The sequence below is a fragment of the Buteo buteo genome, chromosome 15, assembly GCF_964188355.1.
Source record: "Buteo buteo chromosome 15, bButBut1.hap1.1, whole genome shotgun sequence".
In the NCBI taxonomy this organism is placed as follows: Eukaryota; Metazoa; Chordata; class Aves; order Accipitriformes; family Accipitridae; genus Buteo; species Buteo buteo.
In genome coordinates, this window is record NC_134185.1 from 11,208,637 (window position 1) to 11,236,340 (window position 27,704).

General features: G+C 39.8%; 1 protein-coding gene across 1 annotated transcript in view; it reads left to right on the top strand.

Moving 5' to 3' along the window:
* The first annotated feature begins 4,729 nt into the window (after positions 1 to 4,729).
* Positions 4,730 to 27,704, top strand: part of ZNF292 (zinc finger protein 292) — a 56,019-nt gene continuing 33,044 nt past the window's right edge. Inside the window, exon 1 of the mRNA XM_075046569.1 lies at positions 4,730 to 4,921. Coding sequence (XP_074902670.1) covers positions 4,760 to 4,921 — 162 coding nt within the window. The 5' untranslated portion in view covers positions 4,730 to 4,759. The remainder of the gene's footprint in view (positions 4,922 to 27,704) is intronic.

Consider the following 27,704-nt stretch of genomic DNA (forward strand, 5'->3'; position numbering starts at 1 on the left):
GCTGGATCATATCTGATTTGGTCATCGTCAACTAATACAATGAGCACTTCCTACCTACTGTCACTTCCAACTAATGAGGTTCCCACCCCAGCAGAAAGTACTGCTATCGGTCTCCTTGCACATTGTGTTATTAAAATTAATCCATTCCATTATTTAGGTTTTCAAGGTCATCCAGTCTTGATCCCTCTCATATTGAAAGTGTCTCACTATTTTCTGACATCAGCACATTTCATTATTACAGCTTATATTTTTGTACCTACATCATTAATGGAAATTTCTGGCTGAATAAAGATCTTCTGATGTTTCAGATGGGTATGCGATAGGTTTTTTTGCTTTCATCTCAAATGTTGAAACATTTGTTTTCATATCTTCTCTCTCATTAGCCCCTGCTTCAATTTCCTTTGTAAGGAAACTCAGCTGGGCTTCTGACAATTCTCACTTTATTCTTACCCTTCTTTTAATATTTTTCAAGCAATCATTTTGTTCCATTCCTTTCAAGCTTTTGATTGTCCCCAATAACCCTTTCAAAGTGGCTATTTATCCAGCTGGGACTGACTGTCCCTCTTGTTTGAGATATGAATTCCAGATACTTTTTTGCAGAGAGACTTGACAGATGCCAAGGCTTCTCCACATGCAAGTCCTCGACCACCTAGACGCAGTTGTCATCACTAACTCATTCCCTTAATTTCTTGAAGTTCGACCTTTGAAATCAAGAACTTACTTATCAACCTATTTTGCTCCAAGTGGTATTTTTCCTAATAATCTTACGAAAACTAATTCTCTCCAGACTTGAACCCAAACATCTCTAGTACATCTTCATGCTAACAGAAGCTCTTTACCACATTTTCTCAATACTGACTCTTACAAGTTCTACTTTATCTTTCTTATCTCTGTTTCTTTCTTTAAAATCTCTCGCACTGCAAATTCTAGTCCTCCATCAATCCCCTTTGCCTCCCAAACAGCATGAGTGTTTTAATATTTGTGTGTTCCTGTCCTAATTTCTATTGTCATATCTTCTCTTACCCCTAAAGGATCTAGTTTTGTTGTCTGAGCTCCAATGATATACAAACATCACAGTTGTTTCTTGCTAACACGACAATCTCCCTGGAAGAGTTAATACCTGTCCTTCCAACAATCGGCTACATACAGTCTAAGCAACACTCTCATCGCTATTCCACCTCTTTCTCCTTGCTGTCCATTGTCCTAACCTCTTGTACGCCTGTTGCTATTTGCTTGATTTTCCTCTTCCAGCATCTTAAAACCAACAGTGGGACATCACATAACTGGTTTCTTTTTTTACAAGCTATTTCAAACCACTGATAGGTAAATAACCCACATGCAGGTGACCTTAGATCATGAAGAGTCCTTTTTCTCTTATGCAACTCTAGCCAGGCCCAGCATCCCCAAACATACAACCAGGGTATCTGAAGAGCCATAGGATATGACTCCTCTTAATGACACGTTTATCTGAGACGTGAGAATCAAAGTGTGGAGCTAGGAAAACGCCACACTGTGGAAATACTGAGTCAGTCAAGGAAATGGCAAGAGAGTGGGGAAGAGTGTATCTGAATCCCAAAGGAATTTTTGATGAGGAGGAATCTTTACTGCCACAAGCCCTTATCTTAAATCTTTATTTCTGACACACCCTAGTAATAAGCCTGTCAATTTCTCTTAACAAGAAATTCCATCTTTGTATTGGTGTAAAACTTCAGTCCTTCCCCTTCCAGTCTTCCATTCTTTTTCTGTTCTTTCTCACAGTCTCCACCCTCTTTTATTCCTTGGACTGTTTTGGTTGGGTTTGTTTGGGTTTTTTTCCCCACATGGGATTCATTGTCCTTCCCCACACATGCATCTTTCTCCTCTGCTTCTTTCTCCTCTATATTTTCCAGTACAGCAAATGCCTTCCTTGACTGTATTTCCCCTGAAACAGTAAGCATCGTCTCTCTTATATTCACACGCTTTCACTGTTGCATAGTCTGCCCCACAAGTGCATGGAGAAAACAGGTATCTGAAAAGACTGTCTTCTCTGTGCAATCTCTTTCTCTTCTGTCACTGTCAAGCACCAGCTCCTCTCTTCCATGAGCTCTACCTACCGCAGTGTAGTTTCTGTCAGGACTCAAAGACAGGACGAGTACCACAGGTTTGTATTTGGTTGTGCCCAGCATTTTTTTCCTCAGGCCACTGCCACGCTTGCCTCAGTAACTGTCATCATATTTTCACTGTTGTCAAACAAGAAAAAAAGAGCTGCCTTATTCATCGCTGTTTGTGGTCGTTCCTTGTACTTACTAATTCCTTCTTTGGTCTCTTAGGTATAAGCTTAGCAATTAAATGCCTGTGAACCGTGATTAAAGACAGGAATCCGCCCTTGCACAAAGCCCCCGGAGGCCTAAGTGCAAGTCCTCTTCAGGGTAGGTGTCGTGGACAGGCTCCTTTCCACTTGATCCTGATGACAACAAAACAGGCAACCCTCACCCTACCATCCCCGAGTGCTACTCTTTTGCATGAGCAAGAAACTCATGCTCCACATTTCTCTTTCATTCCTGGCCTGGGCTCAATTCAGAAAACCCTCCGGGCAAGGAGGAAACAAGACAGCAAGCTAAAACAAGGACAGACTATGAATATGAATTTGGCTATTGTGGTTTACCCTTAAGTGAAAATAATTACAAATAGCACAATATAGGACTGGAAGAGTTATCCAGAGGAGAAGCTATTTTAGCTCCTACAGATAAATTAAGTGATTGAGAAAGAATAAATAGGTCTTTTTGCAGTTGTTCCTAGTATTTGCATCACTCATTAGTACTGGTGTTACAGGCAGTTTGGTGGCGAGGAATATATGCAAACCAGTCAGATTTTGCTGGTACTACATTAAGCCTTAAATGGGAAAGCTGAAAGTTTTCTCTTGTGCTTGGAACAGAATGGGTTTCATGTACGGTAAAAATCAGAAACTCAAAAAGTTTCAGGCTTGCAATGGCAAATAAGATATTTACTTGGCTACCTGTATGTGAAACTACAAACATACCACTTTGGGTTTACTGCTATGACCTGAAACACTGTCATTTTTGGACCAGATCCCCAGCCCTGTCTCCAAAATGTTGTGTATTCAGTACTATCACTGTGAACGTCTACACTTGCAGACTAAGGTTTCTGCAATCTCGGAGGAACTTCTTGCCTTTCCAGCTCCGATTTAGCATTCATTCCACCATACACCTTAGGTTTCAACTGTATGCAAGAAGTAGGTAGCGCCACTTCTCCATTGTGACAAAAAAAACAACCAACAAACATAATCATCAAATCAGTCCAATGGTCATACAAAATAAGTTAGTGGGTGTAGGATATTGTATTAAACCTGGGTCTGAGCAAGACTGACTGACATACTGAGGAGTCTGCAGCTACAGTCTCTTCCAGCCAAAGAAGTGTTACACCCTATTTAAGTTAGCGCAAAATACCACAGTGTTCCTCATTTTCCAGATGATGTGAAATGCCCAGCTTAACACAGTGCATCTTCTCTCGCTGCTGGTTAAGAGAAACGATCCAGTCCCAACAGACAGCGCTCTTCCTGCAGTAACACATTTCCTCCTTGCTTCCTTGATGAACACTGGCAACGCAAAGGGTGTGAAGCTGTCAACACATGCCAACCTATACAGCCTAGAAGACTGCAAAACATGTATCCATGCCAATTCAGTGCCCATCAGGTCCATGTTTTCCCCCTCGTCAGATTCAATGCCTCAGGCCAATCTCCAGTATTTCCAATACTTGCGACAGGTGAAAGAGTCTCTTCAGCTTCTCAGACGGATGCCGGGGAGGTCAATGCCCATCACTGGAGCTTTCTACTGTTCTGAGGACATCACCAGTGTGCGAGAGGGAGCTAAGCCTAGCACCAGGACCGCATAGGCAACAAAGCTCTCCAGAACCTCCAGATCTCAATTCCTTCATTTGAAGAGCAAAGCCATACTTCTCACCTCCAATTATATTAAAAGTAGGATGACCCAGGTATGAAGAAGACAACTCAGTGGCGCCCTTGAGGCTAACGCACCCCATTACTTCCTGCAAAGGAAGAAAGAAGAGGGAACGACGTGCAACAAAATTCCAGTGGCGTTGACCGTGACTGACCCAGCAGCAGTTGGTGCTCCCCGGCACTCTCAGGCTGGAGGGGGCAGGAAATAACCGATTCAGGCCCCTGGGGAGAACCTCAGCCTCGCTCCACACAACGACGGCCAGCCAGAGGGACGCAGCCCCGGCACAACCAGGCCACGCGTAAACCGTCCCCGCCTTTGGAGCTCGAGGGCTGCCCCGGCGAGGCCCTTCTCCCGCGGCGGCCCCGAGAGGCAGGGCCTCCCCCTCACGCCCAGGCCACCGCCATTTGCTGCCTTTTGCCGCCAAAAACCCGTCGGCGGGAGGGCGGAGAGGGCCGTCACGTGGCCTGCGCGGCCGGCGGGCGCGTGGCGTCGCGTCACGTGACGCGCGGAGGCGCGCCCCCTTCCCGCTCTCGCCCCTCCCCGGCCGGGTCCTGCGCCGCGGGGGACGGGGAGAGAGAGAGAGAGCGAGCGCGAGAGAGAGCGCGAGAGCGCGCGCGCGCGCGCGCTCCCCCCTCCTCCCCCCTCCCCCCCCCGTCTTTCTCCGGCACGTGACCCCTCCCCGGAACGTGGCATTGTGTAATCACGTGACCTGGAAACGGAGCGGGGGGGGCCGGGAGGCCGAGGCAGGGAAGGGAGGGGGGGGTGGGGGGGGGGCTGCGTACGCGACGGAGCGGGGTGCGAAGATGGCGGACGAGGAGGCCGAGCAGGAGAGCGGTAGCCTAGGTGGCGACCTCCTGGAGCTGCGGCGCCTGCGGGAGCGGCTGGTGGAGCTAGAGACGGGGCTGCGGGAGAGCCCCGAGCCGGCGGTGCAAGCGGCTACCGAGTACTGCAAGCAGCTCTGCCAGGTCAGGCCGCCTCTTCCCTTCCCTTCCCTGCCCCCGCCCGCGCTCTCCCCTCCCCCGCGGGCTGTGTGAGGAGTGAGTGAGTGTGTGTGTGTGCGCGAGTGTGTCTGCGTGTGTGCTCGGGTGAGAGGGAGCGCGGGGGGGCGGGCGGCAGCAGCGCCGCCCCCGCCGGGGCGCCGGGGGGAGCCGGAGCCAACGGCCCGGTGGGGCGGTTGGCCCGGGCTGGGGGCGGGGGGGTGGGGGGGGGGACGAACGACGCCGGGAGTTAGTGCTCCGGGCCGGGCCGGGCGCCGCGGGGCGATTGACGCCGCCGCTGCCGCCGCTCATTGTGGGCTGAGATGAGGCGGCCCGCCCCCCCCCCCCCCCCCCGCCTTTCCCTTCCCTGCGCCGGGAGCCGCTCCGGCCGGGCCTGTAATCCCCTTCCCCCGCCTCTCCTCCCCCCCCCTCCCCGGCGGCCGCCCCGGTTCTCGCGGTCTCTAGGCCCCTTTGTTGTGCTCTGCGGCTCGGCTTATCGAAGGGCCCTTTGTTCCTGGCGGTGGCGGACCGAGGGCCCCCGTCCCCCGTCCCCCCCCCCTCCCCGTCCCCTTCCCTCCGGCACCCCTCCTCCCCTGGAGGCGAAGCGAGGGAGGCGGCGGTCCGGGAGATGGGGGCTCCGCTTCTCCGCCGAGGGGCCGGGGAGGAGCTGAAAGTCCGTCCCGGGTCCCCTCTCCGCGGGGCTCCTGCTCCGTGCCCCGGTCCCCCCCCCGCCCCTGCCCCTCTCCCTTCCCTATCTCGTCCCCTGGAGGGATAGCGGAGTTCTTGCCATCCTGGGGAAAGGGAAGGCGGTGGAGCGGTGGTGGACTAAACGAAGTGATGGTGGCAGGTCTGTGGGTCTGCGATGCTGCTCTCTCGCCCTGTCAAGGGAGCGCAATCCCACCTCGGGAGAGGGCTCCTGAGCTGGCCCTGTTCGACGCACCATTGTGTGTGATTATTCTGGCTGTGGCTGCCGTCGGGGAAAAGGCCTGCTTCCCGAGGGCTTGGGCTGGTCCTGAAGCAGAGGGGTTTGCAGGTGTCTCCTCTGAACTGGTGACCCTGCCGAGTGTGCCTTTCCAAACAAACTTCGTGGTGCTAGCTCTACAGTTGAACTGCTCCATTTTAGTCACGTATGTGTCCATACGTTGCCCTGATTTCTCTTGGATGTCCTTTCTCAGCTCGCATCGGTGTGACACAACGTATAAAACAAGTTCTTAAATATTTTAGGCCACAGAAATTCATAGAAACCCCTACTTCTGTGGCTTTACTATGTGTTTAATAGTCTATCTGACAAAAGTGATGATGCTTGTTTACACATTACTGTCACCCATTCATGGAATGCAGGCAAATTGTTAAAAGGTGGAACTGAAAAGAGTGAATTCGCATGGTCGGTTTGAATTGTCTTTTATTTGTGATTTTCTATCTGTTTTCTTAAAGAGCTAATTCTTGGTGGTAGCCATTGTAGCATGCTAATTTACATGTCTGTCACTTCTGGATTAAACTGGGCTCTACTTTTTGCTAACCAGGGAGATGCGCGACTAAATATTTTAAGCATACTCCTTTCTCGTATTTTATTTCATATATGTACAGGAGCTGTATTTCAGGTTCTTTTTCTCTGGTCAAATTTTATCTTATGGTATTTGAGTAGAATGTCCGTGTAGATGCACAGAAACGAGATTGGTTTATGTTGGTTCAGATCACTGTGTTCTCAGTCTATTTAATCTTTGTGCCTGCTTTCTTAAATTCATACGCTGGGGGGTGGAAATCTGGCTTTCCTGGCTCCAGCTCGACTTCTAACTTGTGAATGAGCTGTTCATTGAACCGAAGTAGTTGGGTAGGTGGGAATGAAGGCACCATCCTTGACATGTACAGAGTAGATTACTGGTGTCTAAAGCTGATTTATCACTGAAATTATGGTTGCATGTGCTTAGTGAGTGGCTTCATTGATCTGAAGTTTAACAAAAATTAATATTCTTACTATTTTAGTGGCTGTTGCAGAAGTCCATTTTAAGGCCCAAGCTTACTAATTCCTTTAAACATACACCTTTTAAAAATAAGTCTCACTGACAAAACAGTTGTGTAGAAACTGACTTAGATAAAAATCCATGCTGTTTTGAAATGAGTTACTGTCTTGTCCACACCAAGATTTATAGGAAGGCTGCATCTCTTTTGCAGGCTGAAGACTAATGTGTAACACTGAGAGTTGAGACATGCCATTCAATATTGAAAGATCCTGCTTTTCAAATTTCAAACTAAGGTCTAAACAGATGCTTAATGTATTAAATAGTGGTGGTGTTTGGCAGACATTTTTTATACTGGTTCAACAGAGATTTTTAAATCTGTTCACCTGTGCTCATGGTGCCAAAATACTTATTCAGCCTCTTTTACAGTTTTAATCCTTTATTGGGGCTAACACAAAATAGTATTCACAATTCAGATAGTAGGCTTAGCTACTTAGCTTGCACTGCATGACAGAGGTTATAGAAAATTCATGTAATAGTAAAAGCCATCTCAGAAATCTCTTTTAAATAACAGTTTAAAGGCATCTGCCATGATTTCTAGAATAAAGTCTTTGAATATATGTGCATGAAAGAATAATTTGACTGGTCATATATACAAAACTTAGAGTCTTATTTGTATCTTAAGTCTGGAAGTGCAGTGCTGAAGAAATATTTTAGTATTTATCTCTGTATGATTTCACCTGCTTTTTTTTTTTTTCATGCCTAGTTTCTAGGCATGAAATAACTACACAGAACTTGGAAAGTCTTGTGTCCTTATTTTATTTTGCCAGGTAGTGACTCTCGAGCCCAGCAGCTACATAGCTTGTTGCCATAAATCGACTTTTTAATTTTTTTGTTTGTTTGTTTATAAAGTAGGTAGCATAATGTTCAAGAAATAAGCATATTTTCATACAGAAGGAAGTTAAGAATATGCAGTACAGCGTTGAAACATCCTTAGGTTCAAAGGCGAAGAAGGGATTTAAGTACTCTCATTAAATGAAGCGGGAGATGTACAGCCAAATGCCTTATCTGGTTTTGAAAAATCTCAGTTTGAACTGTTTCAATGTTTATAACCCAACAGCGTAGAACGACTGTTACAAACACAGAAAAACAAGACAGAAAATATTATAGAACTGTTTTCTTCTCTTGTAAGAATAAAGTTTACTTTGATGTATTTTATATACAGCATTTCATTAGCTGTAAATATTTTTGTGTTTTGCTGCTGATGGCACTCTGAAATGATTCAATTATTCTTAAATTTTAAGGGGATTATAGACTGGACCTTAATCCTGTACCATATCTGTGTGAATGTAGTTGTGTTCTCTGTTGTCAGCATGCAATAGCATTATTTTTAATTGTTATCAAGTGAAATTCACATCCGTACGGATATATGTAAAATGACTTTTTAATTGTGATTCATACTCTTCTGTTGCAATTTGGTAATTAGCAAATCTGTGACAAACAGTTATGTTGTCACAAACAATATGTGTGCAGACTGGGGCAGACAAAACAAGTATCTTCAGCTGTAGTGACTAAAAATTGAAAGTGTGAATTTTGCAAGAATTCAGAATAGTCCAAAGAAAGATTGCTGTTCTTGTCACCATGTGGTGGCTGATTAGAGTCTTTTCAAACTTTGTTCTTAAAGGTGATCTGTTGATTGTATTCAGTTAGAGAAGATCAAAATGTTTGGGTTTTTCCCCTGAGAGCTAGGTGAACATGATGCTGATGGATATATCAGAGCTCTTCACTATGGGCTGTGTTCCTTTCCAGTTACCAATGTAACCTTGAATTTCTTAAATATCAGACTGCAGGTTGGTAACAAATTTTCTTTTGTTGCTAGTTAGCTGTGAAATCTTTGTGGTACCTCTACTTATCCTGACTATTTTTCTATAGTTGACATGTTTCATCTTCAAGCTTATTAGTCTTCCCTCCATTGTTATTTTTGACTTTCCATCTCTTTTCTGAATCTGCTTCTGGGTTTGGTTTGTGGGTTTTGGAGTTGGGTTTTTTTCCCCCCTTCTCTCCTGCTGTAGTTTGTGGTACAAATTCTCCAAAACTGTAAGGTGGTTACGTTTGTTGTACTAAGGTACCAGTTGTCAACATATAGTGACCTATATCAAAGACGTAAGAAAATATTTGGACTGTTGTGCAGTCCTTCCTCAATAACTTTGCCTGTACTTTTTGTCTCATCTGTTGGTTGTCTTGTCATATCTGCCTGTTATGAGAAAAATCCTGTGTTAAAATATGTTAACAAGTGTGCTTAGCCATTAGTAGACACATTAACGTCCGTCTAGTGTAGACAGTTTACTCAGTAGTAACCTAGGATCTTCTTAACACTAGTAGCAAAAGTGTAATGCTGACAGAAAAATTGAGGGGCGCAAAGGTTTTTACCTACTTAAAAAGGAACCCCAAAACTTCTTTGTAAAAAGCTTGTTTTTAACTGATATGACTGCATAGAGTTTGTTCCTACTGTTTTAAACTGATTTTTATGTGTGTTGAGGTTCTAGTGAAGTATTAGGACCTTAAGTTCCTACCCTTTTTTTGTTGTTGTTCTCTGTGCTGACATGCTAGAGTAGATCTTGGTAATGCTGGGGAATATATACTGTACTAATCTGAATGTAAGATGTCCCTCCTAAAATCAAACATGCATAGCTCTACATAAAAAGCTTTTTTTATACATAATAAAGTTATAAAGCTTTCACTAATGATTTGTTTATATTGGAGGTTAGTCTTATTTTCTTGTATACCTTACTACAGTTGGCTTTCAGTTTTTACACCTCACAGACTTCACAACTTTCTGGTGCTGTCACCCTCTCCACTGTCGTCATCTTCCTCCCCTTTAGTCTCTGTATTCTCAGCTTCCTCTTCAGACTTGAGATGACAGAAATAATCTTCATTTCTGTCCATAGAATTTTTAAATAAAGCCTTTCTTAAACCTTTTAGCTGCAACTTCTGGATTTATCCAAGCCTAGTCTGTCTTAATCCAATGACAAAGAAGTGTTTCAGTAGGCTTCTTTATTTTTTCCTGTAGGAGTTAGGGTATGATCCCTTGCCAAGAGTCATTCTGTATATAAAGACCTCCACAGTCTTTGAAGGGTTTGTTTGCTATTTCATCAAGCACCTGCAGTTGTGATGTACTTCCTCCTGATGTGACCGTAAGAATAGTATTCACTGACAGTGAAAAATACCATCAGCTAGAAGACATTCCCTCTTTTTCTTAATATCACACCTGGTCTCTTAACTCCAGGCAACATTTATTGAACTCTTCATTGAGTGTGTAGGTAGACGTCCACCCTTGATTTTGTTTGGCTCAACAGCTAATAGTGATCTTTACATAAATATAGTCACAAACTGCTGGAATGTGAATGTTGGTAAGGTTGCTATTTTTTGATCTTTCAGTTTAATGATTTCCTGTGTAACTAGGTCTCTGTCTCTTCTTTTGAGTATGCACAAATTCTACAACTTCTTCTTAAGTAAAAAGTGTTTTCTTTTGTGTCCAGTGAGTGATTTCTACACTGAGCTAACCCTTAAAAGCTTCTGTTTTGATGTCTTTGCGCATTTGCCTCTGCCACACTGTGTTTCTTCCTGGTCTCACAGTTGCTAGTTTCTTTCTACAAACATTACCAAGAGTGTAAGATTTCCATCATAATCTCAAATACTTTTCCATTTTGCTTTTGTATCTGTGACCTCCAGATGATCTGCTATTCAGGGAGAGATGTACAGCTGCCAGAAATCACAGGGAATCCACTAAACTATAGTATGCCACACAGATTCCCAAGTGCATGGAGAATAACAACTGTCATCGCTGTGTCATCTCATGCAAACTTTGAGCTGCCTCAGGCATTTTTGTGCTCCTTCATCGCTATAAGACCTGCCACTTAAAACAGTCATTATCATCTTACTGACTGGGGGGGGGGGGGGGGCATGTGGAAATGTCACCCCCTGATTTTTTAAGTTAAACTTTGGGGAGTCAGGGGAATTGTCTTGCTTTCAAATAAAATGGTATGTCTCCATATCTAGAAGTATTAATGTGTATGTGTTTAGAAAAAAACAACCTCACTGTTTAGAGCAAGTCTAACCAGTGCCTAATTTTTTAGTCCTTGTCCTCAGTAATGGCATCAAGCCTCAGCATCATGCCAGACTGGAGCTGGTCTTCAATAGAACTTCTGAGCTCTGTACTATAAGTTTTCATTAATAACATTTTTGCTGTTTCAAAGTTAGTCAGCTAGACCATGATTCCAAAGCAGGATTAATTATTGGTAAGCCATAGTTACAAATGCTTGTTTAACCTGTTCTCAAAGTTTCCAGTAAGAAATATTCCAAAAAACTCCCTGGATAATACCTTGTAGCTCAGTTATCTTTGCCTTCAAACTTTTTTTCCCTCTCTTGCAGTTTTAACTTGAACTCTAATCTCGTTGCAATTTAAGACTACTATGATTTATCCTATCCCATGTAGACATGGAAAGTAACATATTCCTTTTCTGTTGGAAGCACCTCTTAGATTTTCAAGGCTATTTTCAGTCTTTCTCCTGTTTTTATTTTTGTGACCAGAGTTTTTGCAGTCCTTGATTTTAATTTTTGGCTTTTTTTTTTCCCCTTTCGTTTTTGCTTTGTTACTATATCCTCAGAATCTATGTGGTTTTGAAGTGCTTCCTTGCAGGGAAGGTAACAATCTTTTAAGAATTTGGTAAGAAGGTCACAACCCATGTAAGACTTAAGTACTTTTCCTGTAAAACACGCTATTTATCCTTCTGATTACAAATAGTCCAGAGAAGAGTGATAGTTCTCCAAAGCGTAACAAATTAAGGTAGTTAAGAAGATGACAAAGTGTAGATGGAGGGATTAAAATTAATAAAACTTCAGAATCTTGACAAAAGCTCACCTCTGTAAGGTGCTGCATATGATATTAAGCAGAATGCTTGATTTTAGTTACTGTGGGTAAGAATAAAAGCTTTCTGTTCAGCGAATAGATACTTGGTTTCATAGTTACCCTCATGCACAATTTTTCCTGGGTTAAAGTTACTTGATGCTTTTACTGAAGTTAAGAAAACCCCTCCTATCAGCAAACTACCATTTCTCTAATAAATACTTGCAGCCAAAAGTTAACACTTACAGGGTGTGAAGTGTAGTTACAGTTAGTTTTCCTCTGTAATGTCCTTGGTTCTTATTGCCCATTCAAAGACTGAGAGGCATTCTGTTTTACACAGTCCTTCAGCCATCTTAAAAAAAAAAAAAAAGTCTGAATACCTTACTGTAGATTTCAATTTACCATAGTAGTTGGCTATAAACAATAGCTGCACATCTATGCTAGCGTAACTAAACATATTGGGTACTTTCTGTACTGGCACATGCACTCCTGCTTTTACCTTTTCCCACAAATCCAAACCTGATTCCCCAGTTTTGAATAATGTATATCAATAATATCTAAGTTGCTTTCTAAAACTATGATAATTGAAGATTAACTGTTTAAAAAAAACCATGAAATACTGACTATGGAAAACATCTTCCTTATTGTGCAGGACTGTACAAGGAATATATATATTTGTTAATGTTCAGTAAGGCATCTCATTTTATCAAAATATCCACATTGTGTGTCTCAGTTTCTTGATAAGGAAGTTACATATCTGTTTGAATGTTCAGTCCATTTTCTAGCTCTGTCAATTTTTTTTAATTTATTATTTTGTTAGAGAATGAATACCTCATAAACCACAGATCTGGAGGGACGGCAGCAAAAAAAAAAAAAAAAGGTGCTCTTCCGGGGAATCTTTGCTTCCATTGTGACTAAGAATCAGGGAATATCTGGCCTTTTCCATTTACTCTGCCATTTAAATGTCATAATATTGTTTTACTCCAGGCTTTATGCAGACATACTGTATATTGTAGGTGGTTTCTACATAAGACTTCCCTAAATTAAGCATCAAACTGAAACCGTTAGGAGACATCAACATACTGTTTCTTCGTTGTGATGTATTACCTAAACTGACACACAAGCCAAAGAAACTATTTCAAATTCATGTATGTATGGAGCATAACCTCAAGAAGTAGTGCTCCAGGCATTGATTTATATCTATCAATATTTTTTTCTTAGCATTGTTTTTAAAGGCCTCCATATAAATCCTTGAGTAGTTGCAGTACAGTGTGTATAATTATTTAGTTTTCATGAGGGAAACTAACATGACATTCTTATGCCATCAGCTTCTCTAAAATGATGATGTACAACAACTTGCAAATTTAAATTTAAATAACAGGTAAGCAATATGACTTGAAACTATTTTTTGCAACAGTATTCCCCATTTTATTAGGTCTGTGCTTTTGCATATGTTAAGAATTTAATGTCTTGCATTTAAGAATCCTGCAGGTGGTTTTTTGAGGTGTGGAGTATTTTTTTTTCTATTTGTCTTTCCAAATATGCATTAAAGACAACTCCATGGTATTATTTCTGGGATCTTTCATCTCTAAGGGTGAACTGCACTGCTTTCATTTGGGAAGAGTTAATCTAATAACACCTAGTACTTGGCAGAACAAAGACATCCAGCAAGAAGGTGTATGTAACATCAAAAAGGCAATGGAGCTTTATAAAGTTATTTTCTGAAAAGAGGTCTGATCCAATAGGAAATTGGACTAAACTTGCAAAAACGTGTGCCTGTAGTTTTTGGTAAGAATATTTTGATGAAATTTCTTCTCCATCTTCTCTTCTGAAACTGTTACGTAGTCTTCTGGTATATAATATTTCTGGCTTCATCATTCCCTGTATGAAGCTAAAGTAAACTAATCTTTCATCAGAGAATCAGGAAAATCCTGTGCTAGCTAATGTAGTTCTCACTTGATTATTTCGTTAATTATTCTGACCTAGTCACACAATTCTTTGTCCTTATAGGGACTCCTTTAACATGGACAACTTCTGCCAGCACTCCATCTGGATTCAGATACTGACTCCTAGTGTTCATTCTCTCCTAACTGCTGGACAGATGCATTTGTTGCTTTGAGAAACTCAACTCCATGGAGTACAATTCTTTAGGATTTCTTTAAGATAAAGACCAGTGTTTGTTTTGTAATTCTTTGTTGTCTTTTGGGTTGAATATAGCAGTTATCTTACGAGTTTTAATTTGAGCTGATAGCAAAAATGGTGTTCCTTTCTCAGTCTCCTGTATATCATAAATAACAGAATTTGATAGAACTCATTCTGTCCTCTGTTATTCAAAATGATGGAGAGAATTTATTCTGGTGAATAGATAAATCCTGTCTGATATTTACATGTCTAATACACTGAATATTGTTTTGATGAATCAGTAAAGTACATTCAGAGATCAGGCATTAAATCAAATTATGAGTAAGGAGTTCCTCAGTCTTGTCTTGTGATTCCTACTTGTCTCAGGAGCTTGTGATAATACACTGTTTTGTAACAGAATGAACACAAGGATGAGGACAAGAAGAGATTAAATGTTCACAAAAGACATAATCTGAACTTCATTTTTACTTTAATCATTGGTGAGTAGCTCTTATGAAGAGAATAGCTGGGATAAAAAGTAACGTCTGATTACGAATCCATAATAGTGAAGATGATAAAACTTAAATATCCAGTTCTACAGACCCGGAATTTGTATAATGTTCTAGTTGAAACGGGCATGGCAATTGAACCCTGCTCTTGGTTACCCAGCCAGACTTCATGAACCACATCGGTGTGATGGCAGAAGCTCCGAATTCTGCTCAAGGTTGCTAATATGTTCAAGAGAAAGTATAAGCTTGGCTCCTCTCCTTCCTCACACGTGGACACGGTGGCAGGACCTTGACTGTGGTATAAGAACACAGTTAGTTATTAGGATCTGTGTGAATTGGGTAGACCTTGCCTTGTTCTTTCACAGGAAGTGTAGATCAGATGGAGGCATCCTTTGGGATGCCAATTTGACTGTGCTGAATAGACAAGCTTAAAATGGCAATTAAGTAACCTCTCTACTGAGGAAGAAGCTTATCAGTTAAGTTCTGATCAGAATTTAAAACATTTGAAGTATCAGTGGGAGAAGTTCACCTGATAAAGACAGCTAATACAAAAATGTAATGCAGATGAACTACAGCAATATTTGTAATGTCTCATTTCACTTAACTGAGAGCACGGGTTCAAGACACCTATATGGCAGGAAATGCTCATGTTTTCATATTAGACACAGTTATTTCTGGCTATCTTCCTATTCTTAATCTGCCCATATGCCAGTCTGATAATTAAAAGAATAGGTAAATCGGATTTCCTGGCAGTGGATAAAAGTTTACTGTAATGAACATCCCACCACATTCCTGAAATGCTTGTTTAATAGCCAACTGCTGAATATTGGTTTTAACTAAACAGACTAAAATATGAAGGTTGGGATGACAACATTAAATTGAGACCTGAATAAAAACCTGAATAGAGAGAAGGGTAGCCTAGGACTATGACAAGTTCACTTCTTATGTAAGGATGCAAGAGAGAAATCAGGTACTACTGACAAGATCAGAAGGAGCATATTGAATGCAAAATGTTGAAGATTAAAGGCAAGCCTAAAGAAGGATAATTTCTACTACTGTATATGACAAAGCATGAGGCTTAATGAAGTTATTTCCTGGTATTTTAAATAATTTACTTGTTTTAAAACAGTTTATGGGCGTAAGCAGAGACTGTCCATTCATTTTCTGGGCTCTTCTAGTTCTTTGTCTAAAACTAGCTGGGTTTTGAATTTTAAGCAAAATAGTGACTGAAGAATAATGGGAAGAATAGCACCAAGGTAATTTCTCTTTTGTTTTGTCCCTTTCAATTTAATAATTAGCAATCTGAGTTCATGCAGTATGTTCAGCATGGCCAGGTGAAAAACATACAAATTGCTTGTGCCTTTTGACTTAACATTTGGGGAAAGAAACATCTCTCTATCGGTTAACAGAAGGTTCTATGTTTGGTAGTTAACTTTCCAGAGTCAGTTGTCTTTTTTCCTTGCTGTTTGTTTTGTGATATTTTCTTGGTAATGGTAGATGACACAATTACTACTCTGAGGGGTGTAGCAGAGCCCCGCAAGCTTATCTTCTACTTCTACCTCTGTATCTACTGAGGTGCTTTTTTTCAAACCTTCCTCCAATGTAGACTCTGCTTTAGAAATGTAAATGTATTTTTTTGACAGTGTACTTAAATCTGTCTTGGTTTTGTATGTGTAAATTGGGGCAGTGGTACTTCCCTGCTATTCAAAGTTAACACGCATTAGAAGACAAACCTGGATTTTTTTGTTGTTAGCTGCCTAGTGAAGTAGAAATAGTTGGATCAGAGGCATGGTTAACTTTTTATGCTTGTGTGCTGAAGACTCAGGGTGCTAATGTCCTTACAAACGGAATTGTAACAATAATTTAAAAAAATCTTCAAAAAGTTAATCTTAAGGGTGAGTTTCTTTATGTTGTCGATCATCATTACACGGATTCTTCCTGCAGTTAGTCTTAACTCTCTTTACCAGAGATGTGCAGCCATGAGAGTGTGAGCTACAGTCAAGTAGTTGTAAAGAACCATCAAGGTCATTAACACCTTAGGTGGTATAAATAAATGTAGGGAAAGGAAGGGGGGAGTTCAAATAATCCATGCACTCTTGCATTTTCAGAAGCATTGAAATCTGTTTAGTTATTGCATATTCATGTAACTAAAGCTGCTGTGAGATTTATTAAAAAAAAAAAAAAATAATCCATGAAAGAGACCTCAGTAGATGTGCTTGTTTGGGGAGACTCTTTAGGCAAGAGTCAAAAAGTAGCTAATGATAATTTTTGTTAACTTTCTATCTTTCCTCAACTTTTGTCTTTTGTAATTTTCGTGGAATGAAATTCAAGAAACTTATTTTGGATAATAAACTATTATATATAGTATATATATATGCGCTACATAAACTACTGTATAGATGTACAAATGTGTAGGGATTGAATAAAGTGAGAAAATGCCTCATTCATTGCAGGCATTTTGTTGATCACCTTTACTAGATTTCAAATGTATTCTAATTCTTTCTATTAAATAAAAATTCATTAGAATTTACTATCAGTTCTTTAACAGTTACCTTTTCTGTGTGTGTGTGTATTTCTCTGAACTTAATGTTGTCTCTGAAAATCTTCAGGAGGATAGCTTTCCTTCAGTATGAATATATGCATGAGTTACTGCAAGATAAATGTATAAGACTTGTTTTCTTGCTGTTTCTGTGCATCTCCTTTTCCTTTTCTGGTGAGGCTGGAGCATAAAACTTAGATTTGTATCTTTATATCTTTGCAGTTTTGCCACAAGAAAACTGCAGTTATAATTCAGTTTATTCTTTGTGTTCTGGTTTGATGGACAACATTTCAGATTTACATGGTTGTTCAGAAAACTCAAACTGAATGAAAAAAATGAAGAGGATGGTGAGAGGAGGTTGTTTATTTAAAAAAAAGAGGGGACTTGTAGATGGGTAGAATTTGCAATACTGTTTTGCAGATTACCTTTAAAACTGTGCAGGAAACTAGTACTAGAAAATATTTGAGCTAGTGTTTTTTTGTTTAGGTAACACCTAAACACATTAGTTCTTAATAAGTGATGGTTATCTGTACCAGAGAGTGCATACCTATGTATCTGGGTACTGAAGATACCAGTAATAAAAATCCGTGCCATCATGTAGGTGGTACTTCACACTGAGTATAGAACAGAGCGTGGGCTTTTTTCCCGTGGAAGGAGAAACACTGTAATAGAGACGAGTGTAAAAACATACATGCTCGTACACTATAACAAAACTACTTTTATTGTTCTGAGTATCTCTCTTCAGTAGACTAACAAGAAAGTGAGTGGTTGAAAGAGCAGTTTTCAGGTAATGTAACATATCCAGAGAAGATACGTGTGAACCAAAATAGTGGGTGCCTATACATTGACACTCTGGGTCAGACAAGAAGTTCAGTTTGAAAGTGATCTTCTGATCATCTCTGCTTACCACACTTTGTTTTACATTGTGGAGCACCTTTGCAGTGTGGAAATTCAATGTATTTTGGGTGAAACTAAACCACAAGCTGTGCTTCAGAAGCAGTTGCAGGCAGTCTTTTTTAGCCACTAATAGGTATCCAGTTAATGGCACCGCCTGAAAGCTAGTTTGAAATAAGATCTCCTGTGGTGGATACACTGGACACTTGCGTTCTCAGCACCAGCTTTTCTGCTGTGTGGATCTGCTTCTTATGCAGTACATTGTACTGAAGTGCTATAGTCATTGTGAGCTTCTTGTGGACCAGCACTTAATTGCAAACTCAAATTTTGGTTTCGAACTTCATCTCTGAATGAATCAGTCTTGACTTTGTGAGTATTTCTTGGACTCACTAATTCAGTACTCACTAATCTTGACTTGACTTTTCTTTGCTTTCAACTGCAGAATAGAGAAGCCAATGGTGTTAGGATGGGGGTGTAAAGTGTAAAAGCAGCTGGAGTTTTCTGTTGGAAGAAAAGGGAAAAAACAGTGAAGAAGATTGGAACTGCAGCCTATCAGTGGAGAAGTAGTAATAGGAAAAAAAATTGGATAGCTCTGCACCGTGCCTGCAGAAATTGAGAATGAAAACAATTGCTTAAATACAATCTTGTAGTAAATGATGGAATTAAGAGTCTGGCTTCAGTCCTCTCTTCTGGGCACAAGTCAATATCTCCACTAGAAGTAAAGCAACATCAGCTGACTCTTCAGCCAAAGGCATCTTGGCTTTCTAGAGCTATACTTTGCGTAACAACTTTATTGTGAAACAATTCAGAAAGCACATTCAAAGTAAAAATAGCACATCAACAACTTAAAATCTTGAATGGTTTTAAAAAGTAAAATTGAGTAAAAAATGGGATTGATGTTATTTGATCATAACCATAATTTAAATAGTACTTGTACACTAAAGAAGATAATCAGATTTGATTGTCATCCTTAGTTTTGTAAATGCCATCTCATGTTCTGTACCTGCTGAAGTTTTGCTGTCGGTTCTGGATTGTGTTGTATTATAATAACAAACATGTAAGAGCTAATACTCTCGCAGCACTTGTCTACCTGCAAAATCAAGGTAACAGTGCTAAGCCTTGGTAAAAAAATACTAAATTAGTTAACAGGTACCAGTTTTAATTTGCCTAATTAAACTGCTTTGGAAATTAATTAGAATTACAATGCTGTGTTGGCTTGTCCTAAAATGACCTCTCTGTGCACAGGTCTAAATAAATAGAAACTGATTTTGTTGACTTACATTGATATGACCTGATTCTTTATTTTGTTGTATCTGTGAGGGCAGCAGTATTTCAGATGGTGCTGTTCTGTCTGATGCTTGTAATGGACAGGTTTGAAATATCCGTGCTTTTCTATGTAAGTTCTGTTCTAGTCTAAAAATCAGTTTGCCTGTAGAGCATCCCAACTAAAAAAAAACCAAAATGGAAACAGGTCATTTATGTTTTAAGTTCTTTGTTGGAGGCAAAGGTGAAAGGGAAATATAGATTGATTATGATTATGGTGATAGGGAGAAATGCTTTGATCAGAGGGTTGTTATACCACAGAGAAAGGAATAGATACTCTTGCTGCCCCCGCACCCCCCCCCCCACCCCTGCTTTTTAAAGTGGGAAGGAGGTATGATGGGGTTCATACTGTATGTAAACATTTAGCTTACTTTTCTAAATGCTTTAAAAATCCTCTGTCATGGTATTTGTGTCTTAAATAGTGAAGTCTCATGGGAAATCTGAGGTAGACCTGGTTTAAATTAGACATTGTATTAGTAAGGTTATTTTAACATGCAGAACTAGTTCAAGAACTATTCAAGTTTTTACTTGAATATTCTATTCGATTGACATCTTAGTTGGGTAGTCTCTCCTCGTACAATGTGGACATAAATGCTGCTTGCATCCCAACTACTCCTTAGCTGCCTTTAGCCTCCTCCAATTAAAGTGCCTTTCATGGGAACCTTAACCTAACAACCTTTTTTAAAAAAAAGTTGCAGCAGTTATCAAAAGACTCCTGCTTTTTATGTGATGAAAGGCTTGTTGTCCCATCTTCTGGTAAAACGCTGAACAACAAGGAGGAGAGAAAGCAGATCACAAAAAGAAGGTGGTCTTCAGCTGTAGGAGCTGTAGATTGTCGAGGCTGAGAATAATGGTATTTCATCACCTGTAAAGATTGTTTTGGTGTCCCTTTAGGATGTAAGTTGGTAGTGGGACTTCACAAAGAGATCATCTGGTACTGATACATTGGTACCAAAGCCTCTTGACTCTAGAGATGTCTAAACTAGGATATCTAATAGTATCCCAACTACTTCATTAAAAACAAAACATGTTATAAGGCTATTCTTAACCAGTCAGTCTATTTTCCTCATGGTACAGAAGTCAGGCATCACAGGCAACGTTGCTGCATTCACTTAATCAAGTTCAGATGGTCTGGAAATGCTTCTTGAAGCAAATCCTTTTTAGATGCTGTGGGCCTTTGGGGACATGACTGCCCAGTGCATCATCTTTTGTTCATCAGTCGTGCGTACTGTCGTCCTAGTCATCTTCTCATTTACAGTGGGTTCTTGAGGCAGGGATGGTTTCAGCATTGCAAACCGGGACTAATGCTCCACTTTGAAGGGAGAGATCTGTTCACTTACAGGTTTGTTTTTATTTTACCCGTTCAGTTCTGTGACTGACTTTTCATTTGATTCTGTAATGATACTGGCACAGGGCTGGAGTTGCACAGAAGAGTCGAGACCAGAAATCTGGCTTAGTTTGAAGGTACAATTTATGATAGTTTACAAAGTAGACTGTTACCAGCTTTCCAGGAATTTGAGCAGTGCCATTTTCATGACATGCTCAGTTCTTCAATGGTTGTAGCAGCCAGTGAGATGATGCTTCAGGCTTAGAGTCTTACTTTGGAAAACACAGCCCTCAAAAATGAACTTCATTTGAATGAGATGAATGCCTAGCTCCAGCCCAAGAATCAGCACATTAGCTATGTTTCCCAGAAAATAAAAACTTTTTTATTCCCCCGTTGTTAAGTCAGAAGACATCATCAACATCACGACTCTATACCTAGCTACTTGATCGAGGATACAGATCAAGTCATCATGTTCCTCGTGTTTCATCTCTTTGAATTCAGGGGTTTTGCCATGAGCTAAGCTGTCTTACAATTTGTAGCACTTGATTACCCTCCAGTACCCATGCTCTGTCGCTGTTTTAGGGGCTTGTCACCTCTGCATGCAAGTTGAGAAATTCCTTCTTGCCTATCCTAAAAAGAATAGAGAGCATTTCATCCTGTTATCTTTATTCCTGGAAAGCAGTGTCTTATACAGTGGACATTCAGTGTTTTTTGACTCTTTTGATGAAGGCATTTTTTTTCTCACCATATTGTTCTATCCCTGATCTGAGGAATTGGTTTATGTGTAATAGCTTTATTTTCATATTGCAGTTTGAAATAGTCTAACCCACTGATCTGTGAAATACTTTTTGTTTATATGTATCTCCTGTAGATAAGTCAGTAGTGAATCTATCAGTATTAAAAACCACCAATGTATTCATTTTTTTAAAGAAATGTGTTTGTCTCAAATATCTCAAAGCGACTGTATCAACCTGCATATTCATTGAATGGTTTTTGAAGCATCTATATTGGGTGGCCTACCTGCCAAAATTATACTGAGATCTCAAAATATTTTGGTGACCTTACTATAAGGATGTGTGCACACCTTTAGTGTGAATGTGTCTAGAAGAACTGTGCTTGTGCACAGCTGCCTTGCATGGTTCTGTCTTGGAGTGCTGCGCATCTGAGATGCCTCAGTATTTCTCCTTTAAGACACTGGTCCCGAATGCAAGAGCTTGCAGTGAGCATATTTACTGTGTAGATATAACTGGTGGAGACTTTTCAAGTTTGAGCATAGTTGTGTCTGTGTGTATGTTCCAGTACTGATGAACAATACCTTTCGCAGAAACATGGATACTGCAAGAACTTTACTGGTTTAACAAATATTTCATGGTGCTCTTAAGTCCCCTGGGAAAGGAAAGTTAACAGTAGTTTCAATGCTGTTCAGTTTTCTTTGGAGTAATAGTTAAACATAAGCAATTAGTTGCAACTCCTGCCTACCATACCTAAAAGGTCAACAATGTGAAGCACATGAATGGAAGATACTTTTTCAGGGAGAAGCAGATAACGTTTTAGTTTTGGAAGTGAAAACTGACTTAAGATTACAAACACTTGGAGTTGGTATTGGGGGGGATCTTTGATCTTACTAATTGGGCTATTTTTGTAACTGTATAGTAGACAACTCCTTTGTTGAGAAGGAACACAGCAGGGAGAATTGGTGTAGGCCTACTAGTGAGACTTAAATCCTTATGTTCAGTTAGTGATTAGCTGCAAGGTATGGAGATAAACGAAAAAGGCAACAAAATGAAATACAGATTCATGAAGGGGAAAAAATGTTTTTTACAAGAAATACAGTAAATCTCACTTGTCTAAGCTTCAGTAAAGTTACTTTTGAAGTATCAAAAGCAGAAAGATGGCAGTTCAACACTGAGGAAATGCGTAGGGTGCTGGATATTGGGATACAGTAACCGACATTTCCATTTTAATTTCAGTTGAAGTTTTGGTAAGAGTCTTATAGCTTACTTTCAGGACTACATTTCAATTTTGTAATACAGAAGAGAGGATTGTGCTGGTAATAGAAAATTGGGAGGCATCATCTGTTTTCTTCACAGGTCAGTATGGCTGCACTGTCAGTGTTCTTCCCATTCAGCAGCAGTCAGCATAGGAAGACTCTCAGTAAGCGCGATAAGCATTTTCATATCCTTACAGCTGCAGAGTCTGGCTTGCCCTAGTTCCCCTGGCTCATCATTGCTAGCTTTAGTCACTTGGACATTGACCAGCAGGAGGTATCTTAGATTATTATTGTGCACTACATTCTTAAAATACAGTTATGTATGTTTGAAAGGTAGTTCTTGCTCATCTGAAGTATTACACAAGAAATTTGAGGAAGTGAGAGTTGAAATAATTGCAAGCAGATAGTAACATGGAGCTTTTAAAGGTCAGAGTATTAAAGTTAGCACTCTCTTTTTGTGCTGTTCTCTAGCTGACCACAGGCAATGTATTTCATGACCTGAAGGAAATAAATAACATACAGCCTTGTAGTTCCCCAGTTTGTATGGAAGAAGAAAACTACATAGATCATGAGTAGCGCTTGAGTGGTGGAAACAGTACAAGGTGCTACAAATTCTACTCCCTTTCACTTTTGTTGCATGTTTTTAAAAGGCAATGTCTGGCAACGGATCTGAGTTTATAACAAGACCTAATGTAGAAGACAGCTGTTTCCAAAGAACATCTATTTAAATCATACCAATTTGCATCTCTCACTCTCCTTGTCTTATAGTCAGATAATAGTATTGCCACAATAAGGTGATTTATTCCTTCAAATAAAAAAAACCCCTGTCTTTCAGGATACTGACTGACCATTTACTTATTTCTGAGATGTGTGTATCTCTGGCATTCCAAGCTAAATTAAGAGAATTGTCTGCTTTTCTCAGTGTGAAAAGTTACATAGGATTTTGACAAGAAACATCTTTCCATGTACTTTTTAGAAAAGGAAAATGAATATTTTGGCAGTTAATATTTTTGAACTAACTCTTTGGCAAGAATAATTATTTGAGATTTTTCCCATAGCAGTCTAGTAAACTCGAAGTCTTAAACAGACAAATTTTAGACATCCAAATATAGAAAGAAATCTCACTAAATCAAGAATAATGAAATTTATCAGAACTGTTTGAATGTAACAATATTCATACAAAATTGAATTGAAAATTGAGAAATAAAGCAGGTACAGACTAAACAGAACCAGAAAAGGGCCCTGTCTAGTGCAAGGAGAGTAACTTTGGGGCTTGTATCTAGTCTTGCTGCTTTGCAAATGATGCCCAAGTGAGTTGCTCCAGATAGGGTGCCGTTTCTGCAAGAGAACAGCTACTGACACTTGTCTTCAGCTGAGCTGGTTAGCAACATACTGAGGTTGCCAAAGAATAGTGAAGTGAATTAGAAAATTAACTCAGAAGACTGTTAAGACAGCAAAGAGGAGAATTTTAGCTTTATGACTGGTAAAGTTCTTGGTAGTTTAATTACTAGTCATATTCAATTCATAAATCATGGATTGAATGTATATGACACATCTGTGGCCAGTTCTTAATTTTCATACTGTTCTAGAGGAAATTCCAGTTGCTCATTTCAAAAAGTACATTAAGCAAAGTGGATCAGAGTTGCATGTTTTACAAGTATTAGCATATAGGAGATAAAATTAGGGAACATAGAAGCAGGGTACATGTCCTGCAAGGCAGTTATGAAAGTCATTGCTTGTTATTAGCATTGTTCAAAGAAGAAATCAGATAAATCTGCTCATGTTGTCCTACTGATTGAATGCAGTAGTGTAAGGGTCTCAAGACAACATTCTCCTGGAAAGAAATAATTCTGCTTTCTTTGCTTTGTGCTGGCACAAGCACTTGAGTCTACACACTGAACATGTTTGGGGAGCTGATAGGAATTAAAACTTGTTTCTTGCTGATTAAGGATTAGCTCTGGTCATGGATTTTTCTCAAGGTACTAATAGCCCTTACTCCATAAATGTTAGTTAAAAGATGATAAAGAACAAACATTAGGAAAATGGCTGTGCAGAGTACAAGTGAACTTACTAGTAAGCACAGAATCACAACTTCTTTAAACTGTCAGTAATGCTGAAAAAAAGGAAAGCAAACACTACACTCTTTATGGGAGTTTGATTTAGACTTTTTTTATCAATGAAGGTATAATTCAGTATTTTGGACTACTGCAACCCATAGGAGTGGTATAAGCTATTTTCCTTATTGGGAGCACTGGGTAAAAATCCTTTTAACTTTACTTTCAGACCTTGTTCTTTAAAGCATATTAAAAACTTGCACTGCAGAGAGAAATTAAAAAAAAGTTGTTCCTTCTCAGTTTGTGTAAATCTGTGCAAAGCTGTTATTTCCACCATGGGGTTACATGTGGAACAACAAAAAAATGAAGATGTTGCCATACCCTTAAACTGGATAAGACAGAAAGGCAGGGCAGTGAGTTGGGGTCATGTCTACCATATCTATCTTGGTCTGTTGTGGGAGCTGGCCATGGTCTTGGTTTGGGGTTTTTCTTTCCCCAGAGTGCTGGAAACTGTAAGCAATAAAGACTGTGATGTTTGCCTATGCAAGAAACTAGAATTACTGATTTAAATTATCTATATACTGTGCTGCTGTTTCCAGCTACTTCTCAGGTTTTCTGTTTTGAAATCATGATGACACCTCCTAACAAGAGAGGGGCAATGAAGTCATTGAATTCACAGTACTGCCTCAAGGATCTTGATGAGAACTGGTGTTTTGTGGGGAAGGGCACGTTGTATTCCATTTGGAGAGTCAAGTATCTATCATTATATCAGCTAACATCAGAAAAAGAAAATCCAAGAGCTAGAAATGGTTTTCTTTTAAATGAAAGCCAAGACTTCTGTGGGCTGTAGGCCCATGGATCAGGCTCCAGGATTAATTTTCTGGCCTGGATCAGCATATCGGGACCTGGTTTTGCATGTATTTTTGTGCACATGCATATACAGGAGGATGTTGATGTTCTCTTCAGCACAAAATTAGCTCTGTTCTACTAACTGATACCAGTGTCTTGATAAATACCTCTTTCTGAGATATTCTGTGGTTTGTGTAATCATAAGCTTCTATTTCAAGTCTAGATCTTCAAGAAAATACAAGCAGTCACAAGATGAATATTTTCACAAGCTGCTAATTCTGAAATCAAAACATGTTTTATAATAAACGTGCTGTAATAATAGATTTTACATTAAGTTGGAAATTTATCAGGATTCCAAAAAATCTGGGTGGCTTTTGATTTTGACAATCAACCAAAATTTTTTGTTCAAGTGTGAAGTGTTATGACATCACAAATTAAATACTAAATAGTCACATGTTAAACTAACGTCTACATTATGTTCTTGCAGTTGCTGCCAGTGTGATGTAAATAATCAAAACTCCTTCAGCTTTTGTGGTGCTAGTACCTATTAAACCTGGAAGATCAATTCCTGTTCTGAACTACTTCCTGGTCACATTGACAGGTGGAAAAATGTCAGTGTTTTTTATTTAAAAATTACAGATGAGTGTTGATTCCAGGCAGTTTGAAGTGAAAGGCTGTGAGCTTGGCTTAGGTGCTTCACCGCTACACTCAGTATTTAACTATGTGTGGACTGGGATAAAGACAGCGTCATAACTTAAAATGTGTCACTGAACACCCTACGGTAGCACACCCTGCTTGATAATTGTTTTTATAATTATGTAATATTATTTAGCTTAGCTATATAGATAATGTGTTGTTTTGATGGGTTTGTGTTTTTTAAGACTATAGGTGTTAACCATCATATTCTGTGGTTGGTGTCTGTGGGTTTACACACAATAAATGTGAAGTCTTGCCTCTCTTTTTTTGTTGGGATTTAGATTACCTTACTTTCTGCCACACTGCGGGGAAACACAACAGTCTTATCTGAGAAAGGAGGAGCATTTGCATAGCTACTCTAATATGAAGCATGATGTTTTGTTTGCATTCATTTAACAGTTTGGCAATAATTCCCGTGCATACTAAGTAGCATGACTCCAGAACATAACAAATTTGATAGGAGTCCATGAGAGAGGTTATAACTTGTAAATTCTCTTATACTATTGTAAATGCTTTATTCTTATTATCCCCACCACCAAAAAATACCTCAAATCATCTCCTTCATCCACCAAAAAAGTACGTGCCTTTTCAAATTATATAAATTATTCCCTGTTTGGTTTGTCTTATTCCAGTACTGCTGAACTTAAACTTCTTATACACCATAGAGTATACATTTTGCTATATAAAATTTTCAGATGCCTGAAGCTGGGTTTTGAACTTTACTCACATGGGATGCTAGCCAAAAATGTTCACCATGTATGTTAGCTCATATGGTTGTCTTTGGTTTTTCAGAGTAATTGATAGTTTGGAATTTAGAAAAGGAGTAGTTTTCTTACAGAGGAACCATAAGACTCAAGTAAGTCTTCTTGAGTTGTTACAGAAATACTTTACAGATAACACACCTTAAAGCTGCCATCTCTGAAACTACGTTAATTTCTTAAATTTACTTATACTCCCTTTGGTTATGTAGCTTATTTGTCCAATTTGTTTTTTCAGGTAACAAAAAAACCAGTTTGGTTTGAGAACAACAAAATTATCCTAGTCCCACGGCAAGAATAATGTAACTGAAAGGAGATTTGTCATAATATGATAGCCTGTGTATATATTTGCACATATGTAAATTACATATATATTTATTTAAGACAGAAAAACTTCTTTATCCTTGAAGTGTTGCTAGAGGTTATGCCTCTGCCCCATCCAGTTCAGTATTTGGGTATGTGAAGGAGACTTCACCAACTCTGGTTTTTCTAGGAGATTTGTCAAGACGAAGTGTTCCAGAGTCATTGCTGCAATACCTTAATTCCTTTGCTCAGACTGCTACATCTTCCATTGTCACTACTGGCAATCTTTGTTGACGTTCAGTCCTTGGCATTTTCCCCCAACAAGCCTCATGTAGATGGGCTTTCTACCCAGGGGTGGAATCCTTGACCACACACTCACAGTTGCAGCATGCTGCCTGGTGACGCTTATATGTGCAAGCTGTTATTGAATACCTGTTTGATGTAAGTGTTCTTTGTGTATGAGTCTCGTGGCTAACTGCCTTCAGTTTTCAGGTAGCCTCCAGTTCAAAATGTTTCTTGTTCTGAATGATCCCTCACAATCTTC